Source organism: Pseudorca crassidens, chromosome 11 (genome assembly GCF_039906515.1).
Source record: "Pseudorca crassidens isolate mPseCra1 chromosome 11, mPseCra1.hap1, whole genome shotgun sequence".
Taxonomy (NCBI): Eukaryota; Metazoa; Chordata; class Mammalia; order Artiodactyla; family Delphinidae; genus Pseudorca; species Pseudorca crassidens.
The window spans coordinates 21,153,339-21,179,654 of record NC_090306.1 but is presented as its reverse complement, the minus strand read 5'-3'; the positions used below and the strand labels follow the sequence as shown (position 1 = coordinate 21,179,654).

The following is a 26,316-nucleotide window of genomic DNA, read 5'->3' as shown; positions in this document are numbered from 1 at the left end:
GGACTGGGGAGCAGACAGCCTGAGTTAGAATCCCTGTTCTCCCCTCCATAACTATGGACTTTGGGCAAATTAAATCAATCCCATGGGTACCTTTGTTTCTTCATCTAGCACCTAAGTCACAGGATTACTCTAAGGATCAAAATAATTGATAGTGGGCTTTCCTGGTTTAAATATTTAAGCATTCTTGAAATGAACACATTAGCAGACCTGGAAAGAGCTGCCAGTTCTCAGGACTTTTAGGATATCCACCCTATACTGGCTTTGTGTTATTCTATGTCACGTGAGAGTAACAACACATCCTTGGCTTGTAGAAAGGACGTGAACATCTACACAAGCACAGAGACTGCTCAATTTTAATTGAGCATATTAAATATTCTAGAAGCCTCAAGAGCACAAACAAAAGCCATGCCCCTCAGCTCCTTTAAATATGAATACATTTTCATTGGCGCATTAGCTCACACATTGTGATTCTGCCTCTCCCACTGCAGGAAAGCATCGGGCCAAGTAAGCAAGAGTAAGCCACAGAATCAAGTTTCTTATCCATTTCAAGACATAAATATAGACTTGATCGGCCAAAGCCTGTGGGCTACATTTGCAGCGCTGTAGCATTTTTTCCTTCGCGGCTTTTAACTCAGCTGACAGCAACAAGCTTCTGGGTCAGAATCTGTAATTTAAAATCAAGTGGCTTGCTTTACGTACACGGCACGCATAACTATCAATAAGAGTGTTTACGATGACCTTGGGAAGGCCAGCAAATATATTTTGATACCAGCGGGGCTCGGGACGCATCTGTCTTGCCTGTGTCAGTCCGGGCGGCCGGCACTGCGCAGCGGGCGGAGGCGGGCGCCCCCGGCGCTTATGTAACCACAGCGCCCGGGGGCGCGCCCCGCGCTCGCCGCCTCTAATTGGTACCCGGCCGCCGCTTCAAAGTTCAGAGGCTATTGCGACTGCAATGCCCTCGTGGGGAATGTGCCCCGGAGTGTTTTTGCACGCACACGAACCAGACACGTTTCTGAACATCATCAAGGTGAGCCCCGAGAAAACAGGGCCAAGAGGATAGGCAGGAAGCCCAATCAGCGGCCGGATGGCCCGCCGAGCCCAGGAGCAGAACTCGGGAGCAGGGCCTGGGGAGAAAGATGGAAGGCGCCGGCGGCTTACAGGGCTCGCCAAAGGGCCGCCAGAGAAGACTGTGCTAGCTTGAGATGAAAAGACAAACCCCCGTGGCCACTGTCTGTAAGGAAAAGGGAAGTGTGTGGGGCGTGTGTGTGTGTGTGTGTGTGTGTGTGTGTGTGTGTGTGTGTGTGTGGACGCGCGCGCGCGCTAGCACAGGCTGCAGTAAAGCGCTGGCATCACCCCCTTATTGCTTGTCCTGACTATCTGGGCGTTCAACAGAAGAAAGTAAATTCGCCACCAAAGCTTGGTCCAGGGTATCAACACGTAAGCATTAAAATGAGGTTTTACTAGTGAGCAACACCTCCTGAAGATGCATTTTATTCCTTCTCCCCCAAATGATGTCAGGAGCACAAGGGAAGTCCGCTGTAACCTGCTGTGCCTTTGGAAAACCTGGAGATTGACGGAGCTCATTTTCGACCTGAAGGTAATATAGCGGGCACCTTAGAGAGCTGGCAGCAAGCATCACTAAAGGTCACATTCAGGAGAAGAGAAAAGTGCCTCTGTATTTGTCAATGTCTGTCACAGGTGAAAAAAAGAGATAGTTAATGAGATCTTCCTAGTGGTGAATTCTCAACCTGGCTGACATTGGCAGTGACTTTTTTATTTTTTAATTTTTTTGTCCTTGCTCCTTATTTTAAATGCAGACGTTGAGATGGCTTTAGGGGCCTCTGTGAAGATGTTGCTGTTGCCTCTGCTGTTTCCTGGGATCATGGTGGAGAGGGGGATGAGGGCATTTCACAGAAACTGATGAACCTAGTTTAGAGCCCTTTTTACATAATGAATGAAATTCCCATAATTTAACAGATCATTTCTTACTAGGCTTTAAAAAACAAAATCATCACTAAGCCTTGTAGTTTATTCAGACTTCTACCAAAAAAGTAAACATGGACTGATGTCTGCTCTATCTGGCCTTCTTTTAAGGGACACCCTCAGACAGAAAAAGTAAAATTTCCAAGGTGGGTGGGGGGGCATATCCACCAAAATTATAACTCTATCAATTTTTAAAATAGCATCCATTAAAGTTTTAAATTAGAAGAGTTACATCTAACTATTGGAGAACATCTCAAAATTGAAGAAAAAAACTACACAATGTAGGTATAATCCCACCACTCAGAGAAACTATTTTTTCTGTGCATATAAGAGCTATTTATTTAATCTCCGTAGGATCATAGCATACATTTTGTGTAGCCAGTTTCTCTTTGCTAGTTAAAATAATTTGAATATTTTATTCACTAATTACTCTTTCACGACATGACTTAAATATATATGAGCACATTGCTTTTTTATGTCAGTAGCTTTTATATCAATATACTAGAATATACTAACATCTTACAAAGGAGTATCCAGTTTTTATGTGTTTTCTTATAGAAGAAAAGTAAACAATGTGACTGGACCCCCAAACCAAAACAAAACCAAACCAACATTACAGAAAGCTTTTTGTTCTCTGTTACAGGAGTTGAAAGAAAATGTAGGAATTTGATTTCTACCAACTGATTTCTGAGTGGGCTGTTTATCTCCCTAAACTCTGAAAGGGTGTGTCTGTGTTTCCCTTTGGAGCAGATTCTACTGTGCAGTGAAAATGCTGTGTACTTGAATTGGCTCCAACCAAACACAGTGTCTCTAAAAAAAAAAGGCCCTCATTAAGGCACACACACTTGCTAAACCAAGCATACCCCAACCTCCTGCCTTTGCGCTCAGAGTCTTGGCACAGGTCATTTGGATGCACCCAACGTACCTTTTCTGTCTCGGTGATCCCACCTACCAAGGGAAATACACTTAGACTGCTTCATTATTAAAACATTCTAAAAAAAACCCCCAAGATGGGGAAGTGAGCACTGATATAGACACTTTTTCCCTGGCCAAGTGTTTCGCTGAACTGATGAGTTTTCAATTTTCCTTTTAAGGGCATTGGAGGACACTTCATATGCTCTGTGCCAATCCAGTTCATGGAAATTAAGACAAAAAAAAATCAGCATTACCTTTGGGGTCTGGATGAATGCCCTCCTAAAACATTTTTTGGCCTGTCTAAAAATGCAATTTCTAGAATAATCAGATATACAACCCCTTAAAAAGTCCGCCTTAATTTTGTACTTGTGTTTCCTTCTATGTGATGATAAAAGAGAAAGAAAAAGGACAACTTACTTTCATGGCAAATTGGATACAAGTCCGTTCGTCAACTTGATAGGAGACACAAAGCATAAACAAACCAAGATAGGCCACTAAGCAGACCTGCAATGGAGAACAGGGAGGAAAGGTTGTTATCAAGGAAAGCCGTGCATTCTAATGACATCAATCTCAGTGTCTTTCACCAGTAACATCCTTGTTATCAAGGTGCTCATTTCATTTGCTTATCTTTATGGGCTATTTTTTCTCAGCTTGTGGAACAGAGTTTTAAAAATAGGAAAATCAATTTATTTCAATTTAGCCAGCATTTATTAAGTCCTTCTGATGTGCCAGGTGCTGTAGAAGGTCCTTCAGCGAATACAATGACGAACAAAATTTCCTCAACCTCAGTAACTGTACGGTCCAGGCAGGCCACGATAAGCACACACACTATTCTACGGCAGGGCATTCTGTGTCAAATGCTATTCAGAGAAGTACAAAAAGAAGGAAAAAATAACATTGAATTGGGCAATTAAAAAAGCCTTCTCTAAAGAGGTGGATTTGAAATGGTCCTTGAAAGGGATGATGATAATAATAATGATCACTACCAGTTACTGAATACTTACCTTGTGCTTGGGCTCCTCTAAGGCCTTTTGTATGGATTTCTTCAAGTAATCAGCACAAAACCCTATGAAGTAGGTGCTATTATGATCCTCACATTATAAGTGAGGAAACAGAAGCACAAAGCTAGTAAATGATGGAACCCGCCCTCAAACCAGGTAGCTTGGGTGAAACAGTACGAGCGCAGGCGGATGCAGGACTGTGTGTGGAAAGAATAGCAAACGTGTATCTACAGTTGAAATAACAAAATATAGAGCAGAAAATGTAGGTGGAAAGTCTGGGGTTGTAGAACTGATTTAGGAAGTAGTGGGGCTCCCTTGAACATTTCTGAGCAGGTGAATGACATGATTCAAGACATGTTTCTGGAAAATGAGCAGTGGTGTTGGGTGGGTTGGTGGTGAGAACACCAGAATCTTATTTTACTAATCTAAGCAAGATTAATCTATCAGGTGAGCCAGAGCTCAGAGGGTGGTGGACGAAGTCAGAGAAAGAGGTGAGAGGACAGGTGTAGTGAAAGTAAAATGTATACATCTTGGCTATTGCATGACCAGTGGGAGGACACTGGAGTGGGAGAAATAGAAAGCCATCTCCAAGTTCTTGAGTGTCAGTGATGGAAAGAGTGGGGGGGGGGGTGCAACTGACCCAAAGAAGGCTGGCAGGAGGCATGGCAACTTTGAGGGAAAACATACTCAATTTTTAAAACAGTTTTTTAAACCGAAGTGTAGTTAATTTACAATGTTGCGTTAGCTTCAGGTGTACAGCAAAGTGATTCGGTTATTTATATATATATTTAGGTTCTTTTCCATTATAGATTTTTACAAGACATTGAATATTGTTCCCTATGTGATACAATAGGTCCTTGTTGTTTACCAACTTTATATACAGTAGTGTGTATCTGCTAATCCCAAACTCCTAGTTTATCTACCCCCCCCACCCCCCGCTATCCCCTCTGGTAACCATAAGTTTGTTTTCTATGTCTGTGAGTCTATTTCTGTTTTGTAAATAAGTTCATTTATATCATTTTTAAGAGTCCACATATAAGTGATATCATATGATATTTCGCTTTCTCTGTCTGACTTACTTCACTTAATGTGATAATCTCTAGGTCCATCCATGTTGTTGCAAATGATATTATTTCATTCCGTTTTATGGCTGAATAACGTTCCATTATATATATATATATATATATCCAGAGAAAACGCTAATTTGAAAAAATACACGCACCCCAGTGTTCATAGCAGCACTATTTACAATGGCCAAGACATGGAAGCAACCTAAGTGTCCAGCGACAGATGAATGGATAAAGAAGATGTGGTATATAAAACCTACTCGATGTGATTTTCTTTTTAGTGCATTGGAGTTTCTTAAACTGTGATTTAGAGTTTCTAATCAAAGCATACCTATTCACACTCAACTTTGGAAGCCTTAAAAGGTTGCTAAGTTCTACTTTAGGATGAAAAACATAAGCAACAGAATTGCATTTTCTGATAAGCACAATTTTCCTAGAGATAATGTTGGAAGGGTGGCTGAGAGTCACCCAGCAAGTCATTAGATGGCTGGTTTGGTGATACTCATAACTCCTATCCCCAGGGCCAGCTTTGAACCTCGGACCTGCTAGGGTGGTAGAGCTGTTTATTTACAAAGCCAACACAACATTTTAACGTAGCACCTCTATCCTATTCTCCTCTTGATTACAAAATCAATAAGTGGCTTGTGCCCTCACTGGTTCCCAAGTTGCGAGTTTAGGTTTCCACCGGACTGTGAAGCCAAAAGCCAAGCCTTCCTTGAGTACAGGCTGTTTTCAGGGTTTTCCACCATTAGGACAGGCTGATGGTTAAAAGCAGAGATGACATTCCTAGTTCAACAGATACAGTGTGGGCTGGAGAGGGCTGGGTAGAAAACAAAGCAGATAGGACCCACAGAGACAGCTTTTCAGCAGAGCACGGGCAGATGTGGAGGTAATGACACTGAAGTTGTTTGTGTAACCCACAACGTGGCCGTATTTCAAAGGCAGGGGTGAAGTTCCTTTTCAAAACTTTAAAAAATATATCTAAAAAATATATCTAATTGAGGTATAAGTTTGATAAGGCCTATAATGACTTACTATGTATTTTCAAATTAAGAATTTTCAGAGCTAGAGACCTCCCAGTGGTAAAGAATCCACCTTCCAATTCAGGGGATGTGGGTTCGATCCCTGGTCAGGAAACTAAGATCCCACGTGCTACAGGGCAACTAAGCCTGCACACCACAACTACTGAGCTTGCACGCCTCAACGAGAGAGCCCACGTGCCGCAAACTACAAAGCCCACGCACTCTGGAACCCACGAGCCACAACTAGAGAGAGAAAACCCGCCTGTCACAACTAGAGAGAAGCCTGCACGCCACAACAGAGTCCACGCCGCAATGAAAAGATCTTGCGTGTCTCAACGAAGACCCCTCGAGCTGCAACTAAGACCCGAAGCAGCCAAAAATATAAAGAAAATAAATAAGTAAAATTTTTTAAATGCTTTAAAAAAAAAGAATTTGCAGAACTAAAACAATGGAAGAAAGACCTTTTCTTTTTTGTTTATTGGCAAGAAACCCAATGGAAGCTTCTAAACTTGCTTGTGGGGATGGTTAGATCCCTAAGTACGTGCCTGGGCTCACTTGTTAGCATCTGTCTGCAGGTGCACAGGGTCAGGCTCTCTCCTACATAACTGTCTTTGTCCCTAGAGGCTATTGAGAAGTTGGCAATTGCCAAAACTCTCCCCTTTGTCTTCATGAGACACACATTCCAACAATCGAGCCTAAATGACCAGTATCTTAAAAATCTGACTCTGTCTTCCTTGAACAAATTTTTCTACTTCAGTAGTGTCTACTTCTGTGAAGCCTTAATTTAGCCTAGCTTCCAGCAATAAGTTGCACAGGAACATATAACCTCACTCTAGACTATTTCACTTAGTCAGTCGACAGAACTCTTTTTGAGGCCAGACTCTTTTAACAGCTCCAGGAACTGAGCGCTGAAAAACCAGTCTCAGCCTTCAAGGAGCTCTCAGTTCAGTGGGAAAGAGAGGTGAGTGAGGTTACAATACCATGTAAATTTTAAGACCGTGTCTGCTGTAATACACTGAAGGGGTGATTAACCTGAAGGCAACTTGAAGAAACTTCCTGGAGGAAGATGGATTTTGAAAGGTAAGCAGAAATTAAGCAGAAGGATGTTAGGAAGAGTAGAGCAAGTACTAGTGGGTACAAAAGCATGGAGAAATGCAGAGTAAACATTGAGGTCTCCCAGAGCTCTGGTGCAGAGGATGGGAGAAGAAAAAGCCAAAGATGAGCTTGTAGAGATGGGCAGGAAGTAGGTCACAAGGAACTTTTATTTCAACCTAGGACATTTGAGGCAAGGGAATCATGTGATCAACGCTGCCTTTTAGAATGGTCTTTCCGGCTGTGAAGAATGGATTGGGAAGGGAAGACCAGCTGGGAGGCTGTTCTCCATCTATGGAGAAATGATGAGTGCCTGAGCTCAGGTAGCAGTAGGAACCAAGAGTCGGTGTGTTTGAGTGATGTTAAGGGAGCAGAATCCAAGGCTCTAAGAACTGATTAGGTGTGAGGGTTGAAGGAGAGGGAGGATTAAGCAAGGTGCTCAGCTACCTGACTTGAGCTGCCAGGTGGATGGAGTTCACATTTAGTAAGGCACAAGATACAAGAGGAAGAGCGGAATGGGAATGGAAACCGATAATGCCCACCTGAACTCAAATCTCAGACACGTGGGCCTAGAACTCAGGAAAGGGATCTTAGCTGAACATAAGCCCTTAAAGCAATGGAAACCATCAGAAATGCTGGGTCACCCAGAAACAGTCTAGGCAAAACAAAAAAAAGGCCAAGGAAGTTACCCAGTTATGAAGAACCATTGAATAGTTTGAGCAGAAAGCATCTCAAATATATTTCATATAACTTTGGTTGTACATCATGACATGTCTAAATACTATGAAACTGATCATCCTTCTGGATTTTTGAAAGTTTCACTTCTAGGTCCTAGTGTAGGATATTTGCTATAAAGCCTGGGTCAATCCAACATATTTTATTTTATTTTAATATTTATTATTTATTTATTTGGTTGTGCCGGGTCTTAGTTTTGGCAGGTGGGCTCCTTTGTTACGGCTTGCAAACTCTTAGTTGCGGCATGCATGTGGGATCTCAGGGATCAAATCCGGACGCCCTGCATTGGGAGCGAGGAGTCTTAACCACTGCGCCACCAGGGAAGTCCCAATCCAACATCTTTTAATTTCTTGGCCTTCTGATAGGGCTCAATCGGCTCTGGGAGGGGGTGGGGAGTTCATTTTCTTACCTACAGATTTTCATATTAGAACAATACTTCTTTATCAGAGGGTTTATTGGAGTTTAGAATGCAAGCACTTTATAGAAGAGTAGTATTTATTGAACACTTAAAACTGAAGGCTTATCATCAAAAAATCTAGAAACAATAAATGCTGGAGAGGGTGTGGAGAAAAGGGAACGCTCCTGAACTGTTGGTAGGAATGTAAATTGTTACAGCCACTATGGAGAACAGTATGGATGTTCCTTAAAAAACTAAAAATAGAACTACCATATGACCCAGCAATCCCACTACTGGGCATATACCCTGAGAAAACCATAATTCAAAAAGAGTCATGTACCAAAATGTTCATTGCAGCTCTATTTACAATAGCCAGGACATGGAAGCAACCTAAGTGTCCATCGACAGATGAATGGATAAAGAAGATGTGGCACATATATACAATGGAATATTACTCAGCCATAAAAAGAAACGAAATTGAGATATTTGTTGTGAGGTGGATGGACCTAGAGTCTGTCACACAGAGTGAAGTAAGTCAGAAAGAGAAAAACAAATACCTTAGGCTAACACATATATATGGAATCTAAGGGAAAAAAAAAAGGTCATGAAGAACCTAGGGGTAAGATGGGAATAAAGACACAGACCTACTAGAGAATGGACTTGAGGATACGGGGAGGGGGAAGGGTAAGCTGGGATGAAGTGAGAGAGAGGCGTGGACATACATATACTACCAAACATAAAATAGGTAGCGAGTGGGAAGCAGCCACATAGCACAAGGAGATCAGCTAGGTGCTTTGTGGCCACCTAGAGGGGTGGGATAGGGATGGTGGGAGGGAAACGCAAGAGGGAGGAGATATGGGGATATATGTATACGTATAACTGATTCACTTTGTTATAAAGCAGAAACTAACACGACATTGTAAAGCAATTATACTCCAATAAAGATGTTTAAAAAAATCCAAAAACTGAAGACTTTATGGCCACGGGGAGGAAACCAGATTTCTCATGCCAGACTACGGGTCTTGTTTTCTGAGTGAGCAGGACGTGGGCGCACCAGGAAGACAGGGTGCTCTGGCTTCCCAGGGCGGGGAAGGAGGAGCTCTTGTTAATGAGTGGTGATACTCGCCAGGCCTCTCTGGAACAACATTCTTGGATTCTGGGCCAGGGCTTCCATTGGATATGGTGAGGTGAGACCCATGGAAGAGGAAAAAGGCAGTTACATAAGATTTTCAAGAAGGCACCCATTGGACCAGGGGCAGACAGGTGGTATCACTGAACACAAAACCAGACAAGACCTGGGTGGCACTGGGAAAACTAGTGCTGAAAGGGCAGCTAGCCCTGAAGAGCTTGTGAAGATTTAGTTCATGTACAGATGGATAATTATGTTGATAAGAAAAGCTTGAAAAGATTTTTTTAGTGAAAAAAAATCCCATAATTTTAAACCTGTTTTTGGATGCATGTTTCTGCAATCTGTTTAGCAAGAAGAGAAAACCTAAGTCACAAACTCCATATTCTGTCTAAAGATGTTCTTTGACTGCTCAGAGTGAAGACTGCATTCTCTCTTGAGAGTTAGAAAGTTAAGCAGAGTTGAAATGTTCTCTGAAAGTTAAATCCATTTCTAGATGTACGAGTCCTGAGTCTTGTCACACTTTGTGTTATTCCTGCAGTGGTACCTTTTGAGGATTGGCTTGTTATGAATAAAAAGCGAACGGTGGATGGACCCGGGTCTTGGAGATTTACCTACATATCATTTTTTTTCTTTTCATTTTGGCATAGCTAGAAGGTATCACCCTAAAACATTTTGTGAGAATGCGAATTATTGGTATTTACTTCGCTCCATGTCATATTTATATTCTGGTCTTGTGACATTCACACAACCTCCAATTTATTTGTTTTCTTCTTTTTGTTGTTGACAGAGCTGCTTGACAGGGCTATCTGGAGAATACAACCTCCTCTGTCAAATGTCTTTCAAGGTTTCTCTCCTCCTTCCATCCCCCCCTTTCATTTGTGTGCCTGAAATGTGACTCTATTTCTGTTAGTTAATCAATGTTCACCTGTGTATTTAAAGCACTTTATTTCAGTCAATATAGTAACAAGATGAACTCTCCTCTCATATTTGCACAGCCAATTGATCAACAAGAGATGTAGCAGAACTGTACATATTTCTCTGGATATTTCTTAAGAGAATTTCTATGGGTTTTCACCTATTTAATAGAATTTAAGGTAGAGTATTAGAAATAATTTTCAACAAATGATAGATATATTGCAATATGTCAAATGAATGCAGTCTCACTCAGGAGAATTGCTAATTAATACATAGTTTATCAGAGATTTACATAATATACAAAAGAATATTTCATGAGAATCTATTAAAGGATGTTTATTGGATCAAGATTTCAGAAGGATGGGATAGAATATTTTAGCATAACTCAAGCATTTTTACTAGATTCTCATTGCCACTGCCTCTGGTAAGACAATGTCTAAGCTAGTGGTTCAGAGTTACTTGGAGGGCTTGGTGAAATCTCCCTTATCTCCAGAATTTCTGATCCAATAGGTCTGGGGTGGAGACCGAGAATTTGCATTTCTAATAAATAAGGCCATACTTTGAGAACCACTAGTCTAAGCTGAAAACATAGTCTTCTGGAGAGTGGAAGGTGGCGGAAGAGTAAGACGCGGAGATCACCCTCCTCCCCAGAGATACATCAGAAATACATCTACACGTGGAACAACTCCTACAGAACACCTACTGAATGCTGGCAGAAGAACTCAGACCTCCCAAAAGGCAAGAAACTCCCCACGTACCTGCGTAGGGCAAAAGAAAAAAGAATAAAGAGAGACAAAAGAATAGGGACGGGACCTGCACCAGTGGGAGGGAGCTGTGAAGGAGGAAAGGTTTCCACATACTAGAAGCCCCTTCACGGGCGAAGACTGCGGGTGGCAGAGGGGAGAAGCTTCGGAGCCGCGGAGAGCACAGCAACAGGGGTGCAGAGGGCAAAGCGGAGAGATTCCCGCACAGAGGATCGGTGCCGACCAGCACTCACCAGCCCAAGAGGCTTGTCTGCTCACTCGCTGGGGCGGGCAGGGGCTGGGAGCTGAGGCTCGGGCTTCAGTTGGAGCGCAGGGAGAGGACTAGTGGCGTGAACACAGCATGAAGGGGTTATTGCACCACGCCTAGCCGGGAGGGAGTCCGGGGAAAAGTCTGGACCTGCCAAAGAGGCAAGAGACTTTTTCTTCCCTCTTTGTTTCCTGGTACGCGAGGAGAGGTGATTAAGAACGCTGCTTAACGGAGCTCCAGAGATGGGCGTGAGCCGCGGCCAACAGCGCGGACCCCAGAGATGGGCAGGAGACGCTAAGGCTGCTGCTGCCGCCACCAAGAAGCCTGTGTGCGAGCACAGGTTACTCTCCACACCTCCCCTCCCGGGAGCCTGTGCAGCCCGCCACTGCCAGGGTCCCGGGATCCAGGGACAACTTCCCTGGGAGAACGCACGGCGGGCCTCAGGCTGGTGCAATGTCACGCCAAGAGGCCGCCGCAGGCTCGCCCCTCATCTGTGCCTCTCCCTCCCCCCGGCCTTAGTGAGCCAGAGCCCCCGAATCAGCGGATCCTTTAACCCCCTCTTGCCTGAGCGAAGAACAGACGCCCTCCGGCGACCTACATGCAGAGGCGGGGCCAAATCCAAAGCTGAACCCCGCGAGCTGTGCGAACAAAGAAGAGAAAGGGAAATCTCTCCCAGCAGCCTCAGGAGCAGCGGACTAAATCTCCACAATCAACTTGATGTACCTGCATCTGTGGAATACATGAATAGACAACGAATCATCCTAAATTGAGGAGGTGGACTTTGAGAGCAAGATTTATTATTTTTTTCCACTTTTCCTCTTTTTGTGTGTGTGTATGTGTATGCTTCTGTGAGAGATTTTGTCTGTACAACTTTGCTTTCACCATTTGTCCTAGGGTTCTATCCATCCGTTTTTTTTTTTTTTTTTTACTTAAAAAATTTTTTTTCTTAATAATTATTTTTTTATTTTAATAACTTTATTTTATTTTACCTTATTTTATTTTCTTTTATCATCTTTCTTTCTTTCCTTCCTTCCTTCTTTCTTTCTTTATTTCTTTCTCTTTTTCTCACTTTTATTCTGAGCTGTGGGGATGAAAGGTTCTTGGTGCTGCAGCCAGGAATCAGTGCTGTGCCTCTGAGGTGGGAGAGCCAACTTCAGGACACTGGTCCACAAGAGACCTCCCAGCTCCACATAATATCAAACAGTGAAAATGTCCCAGAGATCTCCATCTCAACACCAGCACCCAGCTTCACTCAACGACCAGCAAGCTACAGTGCTGGACACCCTATGTCAAACAACTAGCGAGACAGGAACACAACCCCACCCATTAGCAGAGAGGCTGCCTAACATCATACTAAGTCCACAGACACCCCAAAACACACCACCAGACATGGACCTTCCCACCAGAAAGACAAGATCCAGCCTCATCCACCAGAACATAGGCACCAGTCCCCTCCACCAGGAAGCCTACACAACCTACTGAAGCAACTTTAGCCACTGGGGACAGACACCAAAAACAAAGGGAACTACGATCCTGTAGCCTGCAAAAAGGAAACCCCAAACACAGTAAGAAAAGCAAAATGAGAAGACAGAAAAACACACAGCAGATGAAGGAGCAAGATAAAAACCCACCAGACCTAACAAATGAAGAGGAAGTAGGCAGTCTACCTGAAAAAGAATTCAGAATAATGATAGTAAAGATGACTCAAAATCTTGGAAATAGAATAGACAAAATGCAAGGAATATTTAACAAGGACCTAGAAGAACTAAAGATGAAACAAGCAATGATGAACAACACAATAAATGAAATTAAAAATACTCTAGAAGGGATCAATAGCAGAATAACTGAGGCAGAAGAACGGATAAGTGACCTGGAAGATAAAATAGTGGAAATAACTACTGCAAAGCAGAATAAAGAAAAAAGAATGAAAAGAACTGAGGACAGTCTCAGAGACCTCTGGGACAACATTAAATGCACCAACATTTGAATTGTAGGGGTTGCAGAAGAAGAAGAGAAAAAGAAAGGGACTCAGAAAATATTTGAAGAGATTATAGTTGAAAACTTCCCTAATATGGGAAAGGAAATAGTTAATCAAGTCCAGGAAGCACAGAGAGTCCCATACAGGATAAATCTAAGGAGAAACATGCCAAGACACATATTAATCAAACTGTCAAAAATTAAATACAAAGAAAAAGTATTAAAAGCAGCAAGGGAAAAACAACAAATAACACACAAGGGAATTCCCATAAGGTTAACAGCTGATCTTTCAGCAGAAACTCTACAAGCCAGAAGGGAGTGGCAGGACATATTTAAAGTGGTGAAGGAGAAAAACATGCAACCAAGATTACTCTACCCAGCAAGGATCTCATTCAGATTTGATGGAGAAATTAAAACCTTTACAGACAAGCAAAAGCTGAGAGAGTTCAGCACCACCAAACCAGCTTTACAACAAATGCTAAAGGATCTTCTCTAGGCAAGAAACACAAGAGAAGGAAAAGACCTATAATAACAAAGCCAAAACAGTTAAGAAAATGGGAATAGGAACATACATGTCGATAATTACCTTAAAAGTAAATGGACTAAGTGCTCCCACCAAAAGACACAGACTGGCTGAATGGATACAAAAACAAGACCCATATATATGCTGTCTACGAGAGACCCACTTCAGACCTAGAGACACATACGGACTGAAAGTGAGGGGATGGAAAAAGATATTCCATGCAAATGGAAACCAAAAGAAAGCTGGAGTAGCAATTCTCGTATCAGACAAAATAGACTTTAAAATAAAGACTATTAGAAGAGACAAAGAAGGACACTACATAATGATCAAGGGATCGATCCAAGAAGAAGATGTAACAATTGTAAATATTTATGCACCTAACATAGGAACACCTCAATACATAAGGCAAATACTAACAGCCATAAAAGGGGAAATCAACAATAACACATTCATAGTAGGGGACTTTAACACCCCACTTTCACCAATGGACAGATCATCCAAAATGAAAATAAATAAGGAAATACAAGCTTTAAAGGATACATTAAACAAGATGTACTTAATTGATATTTATAGGACATTCCATCCTAAAACAACAGAATACAGATTTTTCTCAAGTGCTCATGGAACATTCTCCAGGATAGATCATATCTTGAGTCACAAATCAAGCCTTGGTAAATTTAAGAAAATTGAAATTGTATCAAGTATCTTTACCGTCCACAACGCTATGAGACTAGATATCAATTACAGGAAAATATCTGTAAAAAATAAAAACACATGGAGGCTAAACAATACACTACTTAATAACGAAGTGATCACTGAAGAAATCAAAGAGGAAATCAAAAAATACCTAGAAACAAATGACAATGGAGACATGACGACCCAAAACCTATGGGATGCAGGAAAAGCAGTTCTAAGAGGGAAGTTTATAGCAATACAGCCCTACCTTAAGAAACAGGAAACATCTCGAATAAACAACCAAACCTTGCACCTAAAGCAATTAGAGAAAGAAGAACAAAAAAAACCCAAAGTTAGCAGAAGGAAAGAAATCATAAAGATCAGATCAGAAATAAATGAAAAAGAAATGAAGGAAATGATAGCAAAGATCAATAAAACTAAAAGCTGGTTCTTTGAGAAGATAAACAAAATTGATAAACCATTAGCCAGACTCATCAAGAAAAAAAGGGAGAAGACTCAAATCAATAGAATTAGAAATGAAAAAGGAGAAGTAACAAATGACACTGCAGAAATACAAAAGACAATGAGAGATTACTACAAGCAACTCTATGCCAATAAAATGGACAACCTGGAAGAAATGGACAAATTCTTAGAAATGCACAACCTGCCAAGACTGAATCAGGAAGAAATAGAAAATATGAACAGACCAATCACAAGCACTGAAATTGAAACTGTGATTAAAAATCTTCCAACAAACAAAAGCCCAGGACCAGATGGCTTCACAGGTGAATTCTATCAAACATTTAGAGAAGAGCTAACACCTATCCTTCTCAAACTTTTCCAAAATATAGCAGAGGGAGGAACACTCCAAAACTCATGCTATGAGACCGCTATCACCCTGGTACCAAAACCAGACAAGGATGTCGCAAAGAAAGAAAACTACAGGCCAATATCACTAATGAACATAGATGCAAAAATCCTCAACAAAATACTAGCAAACAGAATCCAACAGCACATTAAAAGGATCATACACCATGATCAAGTGGGGTTTATTCCAGGAATGCAAGGATTCTTCAATATACACAAATTAACCAATGTGATACACCATATTAACAAAATGAAGGAGAAAAACCATTTAGTCATCTCAATAGATGCAGAGAAAGCTTTACACAAAATTCAACACCGATTTATGATAAAAACCCTCCAGAAAGTAGGCATAGAGGGAACTTTCCTCAACATAATAAAGGCCATATATGACAAACCCACAGCCAACATCGTCCTCAAGGGTGAAAAACTGAAAGCATTTCCATTAAGATCAGGAACAAGACAAGGTTGCCCACTCTCACTAGTATTATTCAACATACTTTTGGAAGTTTTAGCCACAGCAATCAGAGAAGAAAAGGAAATACAAATCAGAAAAGAAGAAGTAAAGCTGTCACTGTTTGCAGATGACATGATACTATACATAGATAATCCTAAAGATGCTACGAGAAAACTACTAGAGCTAATCAATGAATTTGGTAAAGTAGCAGGATACAAAATTGATGCACAGAAATCTCTGACATTCCTATACACTAATGATGAAAAATCTGAAAGTGAAATCAGGAAAACACTCCCATTTACCATTGAAAGAGAAAGAATAAAATATCTAGGAAGAAACCTACCTAAGGAGACAAAAGACCTGTATGCAGAAAATTATAAGACACTGATGAAAGAAATTAAAGATGATACAAATAGATGGAGAGATATACCATGTTCTTGGATTGGAAGAATCAACATTGTGAAAATGACTCTACTACCCAAAGCAATCTACACATTCAATGCAATCCCTATCAAACTACCACTGGCATTTTTCACAGAACTAGAACAAAAAATTTCACAATTTGTATGGAAACACAAAAGACCCTAAAGAGCCACAGCAGTCTTGAGAACGAAAAACGGAGCTGGAGGAATCAGGCTCCCTGACTTCAGACTATACTACAAAGCTACATTAATCAAGACAGTATGGTACTGGCACAAAAACAGAAATATATATCAATAGAACAGGATAGAAAGCCCAGAGATAAACCCACACACATATGGCCACCTTATCTTTGATAAAGGAGGCAGGAATGTACAGTGGAGAAAGGACAGCCTCTTCAATAAGTGGTGCTGGGTAAACTGGACAGGTACATGTAAAAGTATGAGATTAGATCACTCCCTAACACCATACACAAAAATAAGCTCAAAATGGATTAAAGACCTAAATGTAAGGCCAGAAACTATCAAACTCTTAGAGGAAAGCATAGGCAGAACACTCTATGACATAAATCACAGCAAGATCCTTTTGACCCACCCCCTAGAGAAATGGAAATAAAAACAAAAATAAACAAATGGGACCTAATGACACTTAAAAGCTTTTGCACAGCAAAGGAAACCATAAACAAGACCAAAAGACAACCCTCAGAATGGGAGAAAATATTTGCAAAGGAAGCAACTGACAAAGGATTAATCTCTCAAATTTACAAACAGCTCATGCAGCTCAATAATAAAAAAACAAACAACCCAATCCAAAAATGGGCAGAAGACCTAAATAGACATTTCTCCAAAGAAGATATACAGACTGCCAACAAACACATGAAAGAATGCTCAACATTATTAATTATTAGAGAAATGCAAATCAAAACTACAATGAGATATCATCTCACACCAGTCAGAATGGCCATCATCAAAAAATCTAGAAATAATAAATGCTGGAGAGGGTGTGGAGAAAAGCGAACACTCTTGCACTGCTCGTGGGAATGTGAATTGGTACAGCCACTATGGAGAACAGTTTGGAGGTTCCTTAAAAAACTAAAAATAGAACTACCATATGACCCAGCAATCCCATACTGGGCATATACCCTGAGAAAACCATAATTCAAAAAGAGTCATGTAGCAAAATGTTCATTGCAGCTCTGTTTACAATAGCCAGGAGATGGGAGCAACCTAAGTGTCCATCATTGGATGAATGGATAAAGACGATGTGGCACATATATACAATGGAATATTACTCAGCCACAAAAAGAAATGAAATTGAGCTATCTGTAATGAGGTAGATGGACCTAGAGTCTGTCATGCAGAGTGAAGTAAGTCAGAAAGAGAAAAACAAATACCTTAGGCTAACACATATATATGGAATTTAAGAAAAAAAAATGTCATGAAGAACGTAGGGGTAAGACAGGAATAAAGAAACAGACGTACTAGAGAATGGACTTGAGGATATGAGGAGGGGGAAGGGTAAGCTGTGACAAAGTGAGAGAGTGGCTTGGACCTATATACACTACCAAACGTAAAATAGATAGCTAGTGGGAAGCAGCCGCATAGCACAGGGAGATCAGCTCGGTGCTTTGTGACCGCCTGGAGGGGTGGGATAGGGAGGGTGGGAGGGAGGGAGACGCAATAGGGAAGAGATATGGGAACATATGTATATGTATAACTGATTCACTTTGTTATAAAACAGAAAGTAACACACCATTGTAAAGCAATTATACTCCAATAAAGATGTAACAAAAAGAAGAAGATAAAAAAATATAAATAAAAAAACAGTCTTCTAAATGCTGACGCCTAGTATGGGTTTTATCTGAATGGTTAGGAGTTAGGAGTTTTACACTGATTAGTGGAGTTTCCTATAGAAGAGTTGTTTATTACAAGTAATAATGGGATGTAACAATAATAGTTTCCCCATAAATAAATATAGTCATGGCTATTGTAGCAAAGTTCCTTAAAATTGGAGGGAAAAAATCCTTCGTCTTCATCACTTCTTAAATATGACCTCATTCTAGAGCCCGTGGCCTCAGCGAGTGTGGTTGATGGTTTGGGATCATCTCTAAATCATCACTTAGTGTGACGTGGCCCTCTGCTACTGTTGACAGCCAATGCCCACTCCACTGCAAGCCAAAGCAAAGCAATCATCCAAAAGTGGACCATCTCTCCATTGGTGTGCTGGTAAACGTTTAACAACCAGCTGTAGGGGTGGGAGCTGCTATTTGTAGCACTTGCTAATTCCCATGGTATAAATACTTCTACTAGTGTTGCCTTCAAGCTACCGATGTGAAGTCACTGAGCACAGGGTTGGGAAGAGATGCGCACAATCAGCTTTCACGAGCCCATCAGAGGTGCCCTAGGCACCCCGCACCCCTACCACACTGTCTGCCCATTGGAGTCCCTCCTCTTATTTTAGAAGCATCTGGTTACCAAGTGGGATTAGTTTGTAAGTAAAGAGTAAAGTTTGGCACATTACTCTTTATTAGTTGTTTGGAATCCCTGAAACCAGCCTACAGAATCAGTATAAAGGTACAGAGGAGTGAGCCAGGGAGAAATCCTAGTACTCATTTCCTAATTTGTGAAAATGGAGTAAGAATCGTAGCAACGTAATCTTTGAGATCTTGTTATTCACGGCCACCCCCGTGAAGGTATCACTCCCCAGCTGAGTCGAGCTCAACAACTTATTGTGGTAGGCACTAGGAATATGCAGAATAAGATATGGTCATTGCTCTTTAGAAATTTACAGTTTAAGCCCCACTTTGCAGAGAAACTGAAGCACAGGAAAATTGATTGCCATGGGTAATACCATCTGACCAGGCTATGCCAGGTGTAAAAATGGGCAGCCCACAGCAGCTCATTCAAATCCCTCCCTCCTGGTCACTCATCAAAATCTCTCATTCTTTCTGTAATGTAAGGGACATTGAATCACTGTGTTGTCTTTTCCCTGCTGTGCATTACTTTTTAAAGACAACATAAAGTTTGGTGTTAATCAGATAGGATTTAAATATGGTAGAATGTTGAAGTCATCCCTCCCCACATTTATTATTATTATTATTATTTTAAGTCGCATTTTAAGGTAAAAGCAAGATAATAGGATTAAAAAATACTCTAATCAGATGAGGCAAGAAAGGTAAAAATAACTCTCAAAAGCATGAAACATCAAGTAACAGTTCACTCAACTGGTGGTTACTGCTTCTTTAATTTTGTTAGAACCAAGTCTAGAACTACAGTCAAGGAGACAGTGTGGCATAGTGGAAAAAATGTGGGCTTTAGAGCCTGAAGCTTGAACTGCTGCTTTACTAACTAAATGTTCTTGGACAAAGCAATTTAATTCTTCTTAGCCTTAGTTTTCTTATCTATGAGATGGAAACAATAAGGCCTTCTTTTGATGGTTAATTCAAGGATTAATGATAATGCAAGTAAAGGGTATAGTATAATACCTTAACAAATAGCTGGAGAATAACTGGTAGTGATTACTACCATAATTATTATTGCAATTAGAGTCACTCATACATTTATTACAGTAGGCCAAATTTAGAGGATATTTCAGGGGTCAGAAATGTATTACCAACTTAAACAGGTTTAGAATTGATAACACACCTACTATCTTGGTTACAAATATCGCATAGTCTACTTTTTATTAGCACCAATGGATACTTGGTGTGGTCTTTATATTTATGTAAGAAAAACGAATTAACAAGTCTAGATGGTTTGACATTTTAATGCTAATATTGAGCAGTTTTACTTGCCAGGCATTAAACTAAGCTCTCTTTGTAAATTATCCCATTTGGTCTTCATAAAAATCCTTGATGTAGTCGCTGTTATTAGCCCATTTTATAGATGATGAAACTAAGCTCAGAAAGGTTTTATGCTCGAGGTTACATAGCAAATACAGAACTCTAAGCTGTATGTGTCCAAGTACAGAGCTGGCTCTTAACCATTATACACCCTGGTCACCTCTCTGGAGGAATCTGGACAGCCCTAATACATGAAGTGAGAACTGCAGAAATTTGGATAACTTTCCATCATCTGCTCCTCTCCTGTGTGGGATGGCAGGAAGCCCTGGTCCTGAGGTGGGAAGACCAGTCTTTGAGATCCAGACACTGTCCAAGCTGAGGGAATGGGACACAGCCTTTGAGACTCAGTCTCATCATGTATAAAATAGAAAAAATAATACTTTATAATTTAAGGATCATAAGTAACGTGCCTGGAATGGTAGTAGGTATTATTTTTTCCATCTCATATGACCTCAAACTGTGCCAATACAACTTACTCTGAAATTTGAGCTGAAATGAGTAATATATATAAAGGTAGCCCTCTCTCACATCTTAGAAATAATCTCATTCTCTTCATTTAAAAAGGTTTCATTGTGTACCTACCATGTGCCAGAAACTCTTTGAGACTCTGGAGATACCACAGTTAACAGAAGAGACAAAAGTCGCTGCCTTGATAGCACCAATGCTTTAAAGTGGAGAGGCAGACCGTAAACAAACGAATAAGTAGAAATATAATGTATCAGTCGTTGAGAAGAGTTATGAAGAGCATAGCACTTACCATCGTAGCTTCTTTTTCACACAAACATGACATATAGTAAATAGCAAAATACAAACAATAAATCCTTAAGGTGATATGTTCTCCCTAAAAAAGGAATTGGTAATCCTAGCAACCCCTTAAGAAAAGATGGTAGACTCAAGATTGTTTCTTATGAGAACCTTGTTGATTGTTATTCCAACAACACATATCCACTATAAGCTGTCTAAGACCTCACAGGCTCTATAAAAGAGAACACATCCGTGATCCCAGAGAAGGGGCAACAGAGGGTAACTACAAAAAGGTTTACAGCAAAATGGGCTGCATCCAAAGGATAGAAACTGGAGCAGTATATCTTAGCTCTGGAACTGATAGACCTAGGTTCAGAACCCACCTCCACCACTTTTTTGCTTTTGACCTTGGACAAATTAACCTCTTTGAGCCTCAGTTTCATCATCTGTGGGATGATAACCACAGTGCCTACTTCATAAATTGCTGTGAAGATTATATAAGACAGCATGTGTAGAAGGCTTATTATAGTACCAGCACATATGAAGCAGTCAATACTAATTTGTCAAATAAATGAACCGATTCATTGAGAGACTTGGGCTACTTTTGCTTTCATAGCAAGGACCCACTTTTCAAAACTCTCTCTAATAATGTTAACATAAACAGTTTGCAAACACCTGAGAGTTATAAAACTTCTTTTTCTGAGTCTTTTCCTTTCTGCTACAAGACTGTTTATTATCCACTACTCAGGAAATGCCAATCTTGGTAAACATACCAAGCTGTATATGTTTCTCTGATAACACTATTGTTGCTTTACAAAGATAAGCATTTAATTTCTGAAAACAAAATGCCATTCAGCTAAAAATATTTTCTATCCATAACAGATCCAAAATTAATATTACTTTTTTTAAAAAAAAGTGAAATTGTTTCAGCCAGACTTAGTGTACAGATATTAATAGGAAGTTCCAAAAGTGATAGGCATGTAAAAGTAAAGGTTCCAAATCAACCAGAGTTTATGGCAGAATTGAACATCAAGATGAGAGAGTAACGTACTTATGGTCAATTAATCTACAACAAAAGAGGCAAGAATATACAATGGAGAAAAGACAGTCTCTTCAATAAGTGGTGCTGGGAAAACTGGACAGCTACATGTAAAAGAATGAAATTAGAACACTCCCTAACACCATACACAAAAATAAACTCAAAATGGATTAGAGACCTAAATGTAAGACCAGAAACCATAAAACTCCTAGAGGAAAACACAGGCAGAACACTCTTTGACATAAATCGTAGCAATATTTTTTTTGATCTGTCTCCTAAAGCAAAGGAAATAATAGCAAAAATGAACTAATGGCACCTAATCAAACTTAAAAGCTTTTGCACAATGAAGAAACCATTTACAAAATGAAAGGACAACCTGCTTAATGGGAGAAAATATTTGCAAATGATACGGTGGATAAGGGGTTAATATCCAAAATATATAAACAGCTCATACAACTTAACATCAAAAAAACAAACAACCCAATCAATAAATGGACAGAAGACCTGAATAGACATTTTTCCAAAGAGGAAATGCAGATGGCCAACAGGGACATAAGAAGATGCTTAACATTGCTAATTATCAGGGAAATGCAAATCAAAACCACAATGATGTATCACCTCACACCCGTCAGAATGGCTGTCATCAAAGAGAACACAGATAACAAATGTTGGCAAGGATGTAGAGAAAAGGGAACTCTCCTACACTGCTGGTAGGAATGTAAATTGGTGCAGCCACTGTGGAAAACAGTATGGAGGTTTCTCAAAAAACTAAAAATAGAACTACCACATGATCCAGCAATTCTACCTCCTGGGTATATATACGTGAAAAAAACAGAAACACTAATTTGAAAAGATACATGCACCCCAGTGTTCACAGCAGCATTAAATACAATTGCCAAGATGTGGAAACAACCTAAGTGTCCATCAACAGATGAAAGGTTAAAGAAGATGTGACACACACACACACACACACACACACACACACACACACACACTGGAATACTACTCAGCCATAAAAAAGAATGAAGTTTTGTCATTTGCAGCAACATGGATGGGCTTGGAGGGTATTATGCTAAGTGAAATAAGTCAGAGAAAGACAAATACTATATGATAATCACTTATATGTGGAATCTAAATACAACAAACTAGTGAATATAACAAAAAGAAAGCAGAGTCACAGATATAGAGAACAAACTACTGGTCACCAGTGGCAAGGCGGGGAGGGGACAATCTAGGGGTAGGGGATTAAGATGTACACACTATTATGTATAAAATCAGCTACAAGGATATATTGTATAATACAGGGAATATAGCCAATATTTTATAATAACTATAACCTTTAAAAGTTGTGAATCACTATTTGGTACACCTGTAACTTACATAATATTGTACATCACCTATACTTCAATAAAAATAAATTTCAACAAGAAAAAAAAAGATGAGGGGTAAACTGCAACTATCTGTCTCTAAACATTACAAACATCAGTATAAGCATTAAAACCTAGAACACTAATCATAATTTTGAAAAAATGTTTCTTCTTGGTTTTTATTAAACTAAGCCCAAAATAGCAGCTTCTTTTCTACTACAAATAAAACTGTAGCTAGCAACAACTTTTTATAGATAGTAAGTTTTGCTAAGGAGTGTTTTATTTGGCCTATAATATATTAGGAAGATATTCAATGCCTTTCCATCTGCCTTAGGAATCTACAACCCCAGAGCTTCATTGCTCTACTCTTTCTATTTTTATTTTTCCATTAGAGTAAAAGTTGCCAATGAAGAGCTGTAGTACAGAAATAGTCTCTTCATCTAAGGGTTAAATTCCGCCTGGCCCAGGAAGAGTTTGGGTTATGACATACATCCCCATCTGTGCATTTCTACATATTTCTTGGAGGGAACAATTTGGAAACTTTAGTTTGCAAGTTAAGATTATTTTTTAAAGAAGCTGGTAGAGATCCAGGTCAAAATTTCTCAGCACAAAGGTAATTCTAGATGACAAATTCTCTCACAGAAAATTATTTCTTTGCAGAGTCTAAGGAGAAAAGACACTTGCTGAACCACACCTAAGTTGAGCTCATCTATAACATCCCTTCAAGCTTTTTCTTCTCCTTTTTTATTATCATTGTCCTTTTGCCTGAGGAGTTGATACCTGACAGATCTATGTCCAATGACTGTAACTCTATGGACTTTTCATATATGAGTATGTAAAGACCTTCCAACTGAATCAAAATTAATGATTTATGTGCTAATTAATTAAATTAAAAAACAAAAGCAGGCCTATCATCACCTAGAACTTTCTTAAATCTAGATCGCTTTGGAAAATAAATTGTAGAAATACAATTTCTAGGGCTTCCCTGGTGGCGCAGTGGTTGAGAGTCCGCCTGCCGATGCAGGGGACACGGGTTCGTGCCCCAGTCCGGGAAGATCCCACATGTCGCGGAGCGGCTGGGCCCGTGAGCCATGGCCGCTGAGCCTGCGCGTCCGGAGCCTGTGCTCCGCAACGGGAGAGGCCACAACGATGAGAGGCCCGCGTACAAAAAAAAAAAAAAAGAAATACAATTTCTAAGAACTTATGAGGCAACTTCAGGAACTTCAGAACATTATTACTCATACAATTGCCAGCAACAGAGAATGGATTCACCTGCTCTGCTGTGACAAAAGGTCTGATTGGTTGGTCAAGAAGTATGGAGTGTTAAGAAGCACTTACATACCAGACCGAAGTCCTTTGTTTGGTAAAATACAACCTTTCTAATTCCAAGTGGTGGGTTTTATCATGCTTTGAAACTATCCAATAACCAGAATTTTATATCTATATCTTTATTTTCATATTAATATAGCTATATATCTTTATATATAATCTATCTTTACATATAGAAAGATTATATATGTATAATCCATGATATATAGAAAGATAGACTTTATATATGTATTTAAAAAATTTTTTAACCAATGTTGCATTGTACTTTGCATTGCTGTGTAGTTTAGGCAGATCTGTTGTACAAACACAAAAAGAGCGCGAAGGACAAAGTGACTGCCCTATTTCTTAGCACACATTGTGTCTTGCAGATGTTCACTTATACCTCCTATGTTGCTTTAGAAGATACTAGAAAACTATCCTGATGGAACTGATAAAAAGGAGTTGAAACTTGTGACCAGCGGCTGGATGAAGGGAGCCGGAATCCCTTAAATCCTATGGATATAGTGTGCTTCCCTTGATGTTCCTGCCAAAATAAGGCTGGAAAGCTAACGAGATCTGCAAGAGATGTGCCAGTGCGAAGTTGCTACAATTCCTAAGTTTCAAAAACCTTGCTTGAAAACGATTGCAAATAGCTCATAATTTTTTTTTGTTGTTTGTTTGTTTGCGGTACGCGGGTCTCGCTGTTGTGGCCTCTCCCGTTGCGGAGCACAGGCTCCAGACGCGCAGGCTCAGCGGCCATGGCTCACGGGCCCAGCCGCTCCGCGGCATGTGGGATCTTCCCGGACCGGGGCACGAAACCGCGTCTCCTGCATCGGCAGGCGGACTCGCAACCACTGCGCCACCAGGGAAGCCCAGCTCATAATTTTAAACCAATGAATCTCACAACTGAGTGTTTCATCAAATCACTTACAGGAAACAGAGAGAAAAATCCGACAACTATCCTAGTGCGTGACTTACCATGCAGACATTCAAGTAGAATCCCTTTAGTTTGGGTTTTACTTTAATATTACAATGCAGATTTGCATAACTATGCTAAGATACATATTTTATAGGAACTGCTGGGAATTTTGCAGTTACACTCTCAAAAGATTGAATTAGCACAAACAAAAGAATTGTGGAGCAATGAAGTTGGTTATGGATAAAAATTGGGCTTAATAGTCATAGGACAAGAATTGTGCCTTTGAGCTAAAATGTCCTTTTACTTCTTTATCATCCTGGTATACTACTCTTCCTTCAACCATTTTGAATCCAGTAATATTCATTCTTCAAACTCTGCTCAAAGATCTTCTCTACCCAGAAAGGGTACCCTTTTTGCATTACCCACTTTGTATACATTAGCTCATTTATTCCCTAAAACAGTGAAATAAGAAAAAAAAAAATGTACCTCATTTTATAGAACACTGTCACTTAGAGAGGTTAAGAAACTTTCAAGTTGATCCAAAGAAGATTTTTTAAAGCATCAAGAGGTTCCATTTCTGCATAATATTAAGGACTAAATTATATGAAACCCTTCTCCCAAAAAACACTTTCAAATGCACTGAGCTTCTATAGGCTAAGGGTGGAACCAAGCCCATGGCATAAATGTAGGCCCCTAAGTGGCTACACCCTTAAACGGCTATACCCTAAATGGCTACTAGAAAATAATTAATCCACTAGCACTAAAATTTATCAAGAAACTTGTTCTGTCTCAGCTGATGAGGTGGGGTAGAAGTTTTGAGAGTTTTCTGCTACTTGCACAGTCCTGAAAAAAAAAAACAACTGTTTTTTTTCAACAAAGAAATTGTAAGAGGGAGAGAGAGGGAAGGATGGAGGG

At 40.1% G+C, this 26,316-nt stretch overlaps 1 protein-coding gene and 1 long non-coding RNA gene across 4 annotated transcripts in view; one reads left to right on the top strand and one right to left on the bottom strand.

The window, feature by feature from the left end:
- SSPN (sarcospan) overlaps positions 1 to 26,316 on the bottom strand; it is a 48,686-nt gene that overhangs the window by 7,196 nt on the left and 15,174 nt on the right. For 2 of the 3 annotated variants that reach the window (XM_067695965.1, XM_067695967.1), the window contains exon 2: positions 3,316 to 3,402. In XM_067695965.1, coding sequence (XP_067552066.1) covers positions 3,316 to 3,402 — 87 coding nt within the window. Of the gene's footprint in view, positions 1 to 3,315; positions 3,403 to 3,902; positions 3,961 to 26,316 lie in introns of those variants that run through there. The other variant, XM_067695966.1, reaches the window with a different exon arrangement.
- LOC137201730 (uncharacterized) overlaps positions 884 to 26,316 on the top strand; it is a 38,734-nt gene continuing 13,301 nt past the window's right edge. Inside the window, exons 1-2 of the long non-coding RNA XR_010932296.1 lie at positions 884 to 1,027; positions 1,519 to 1,597. This is a non-coding gene — a long non-coding RNA (uncharacterized lncRNA). The remainder of the gene's footprint in view (positions 1,028 to 1,518; positions 1,598 to 26,316) is intronic.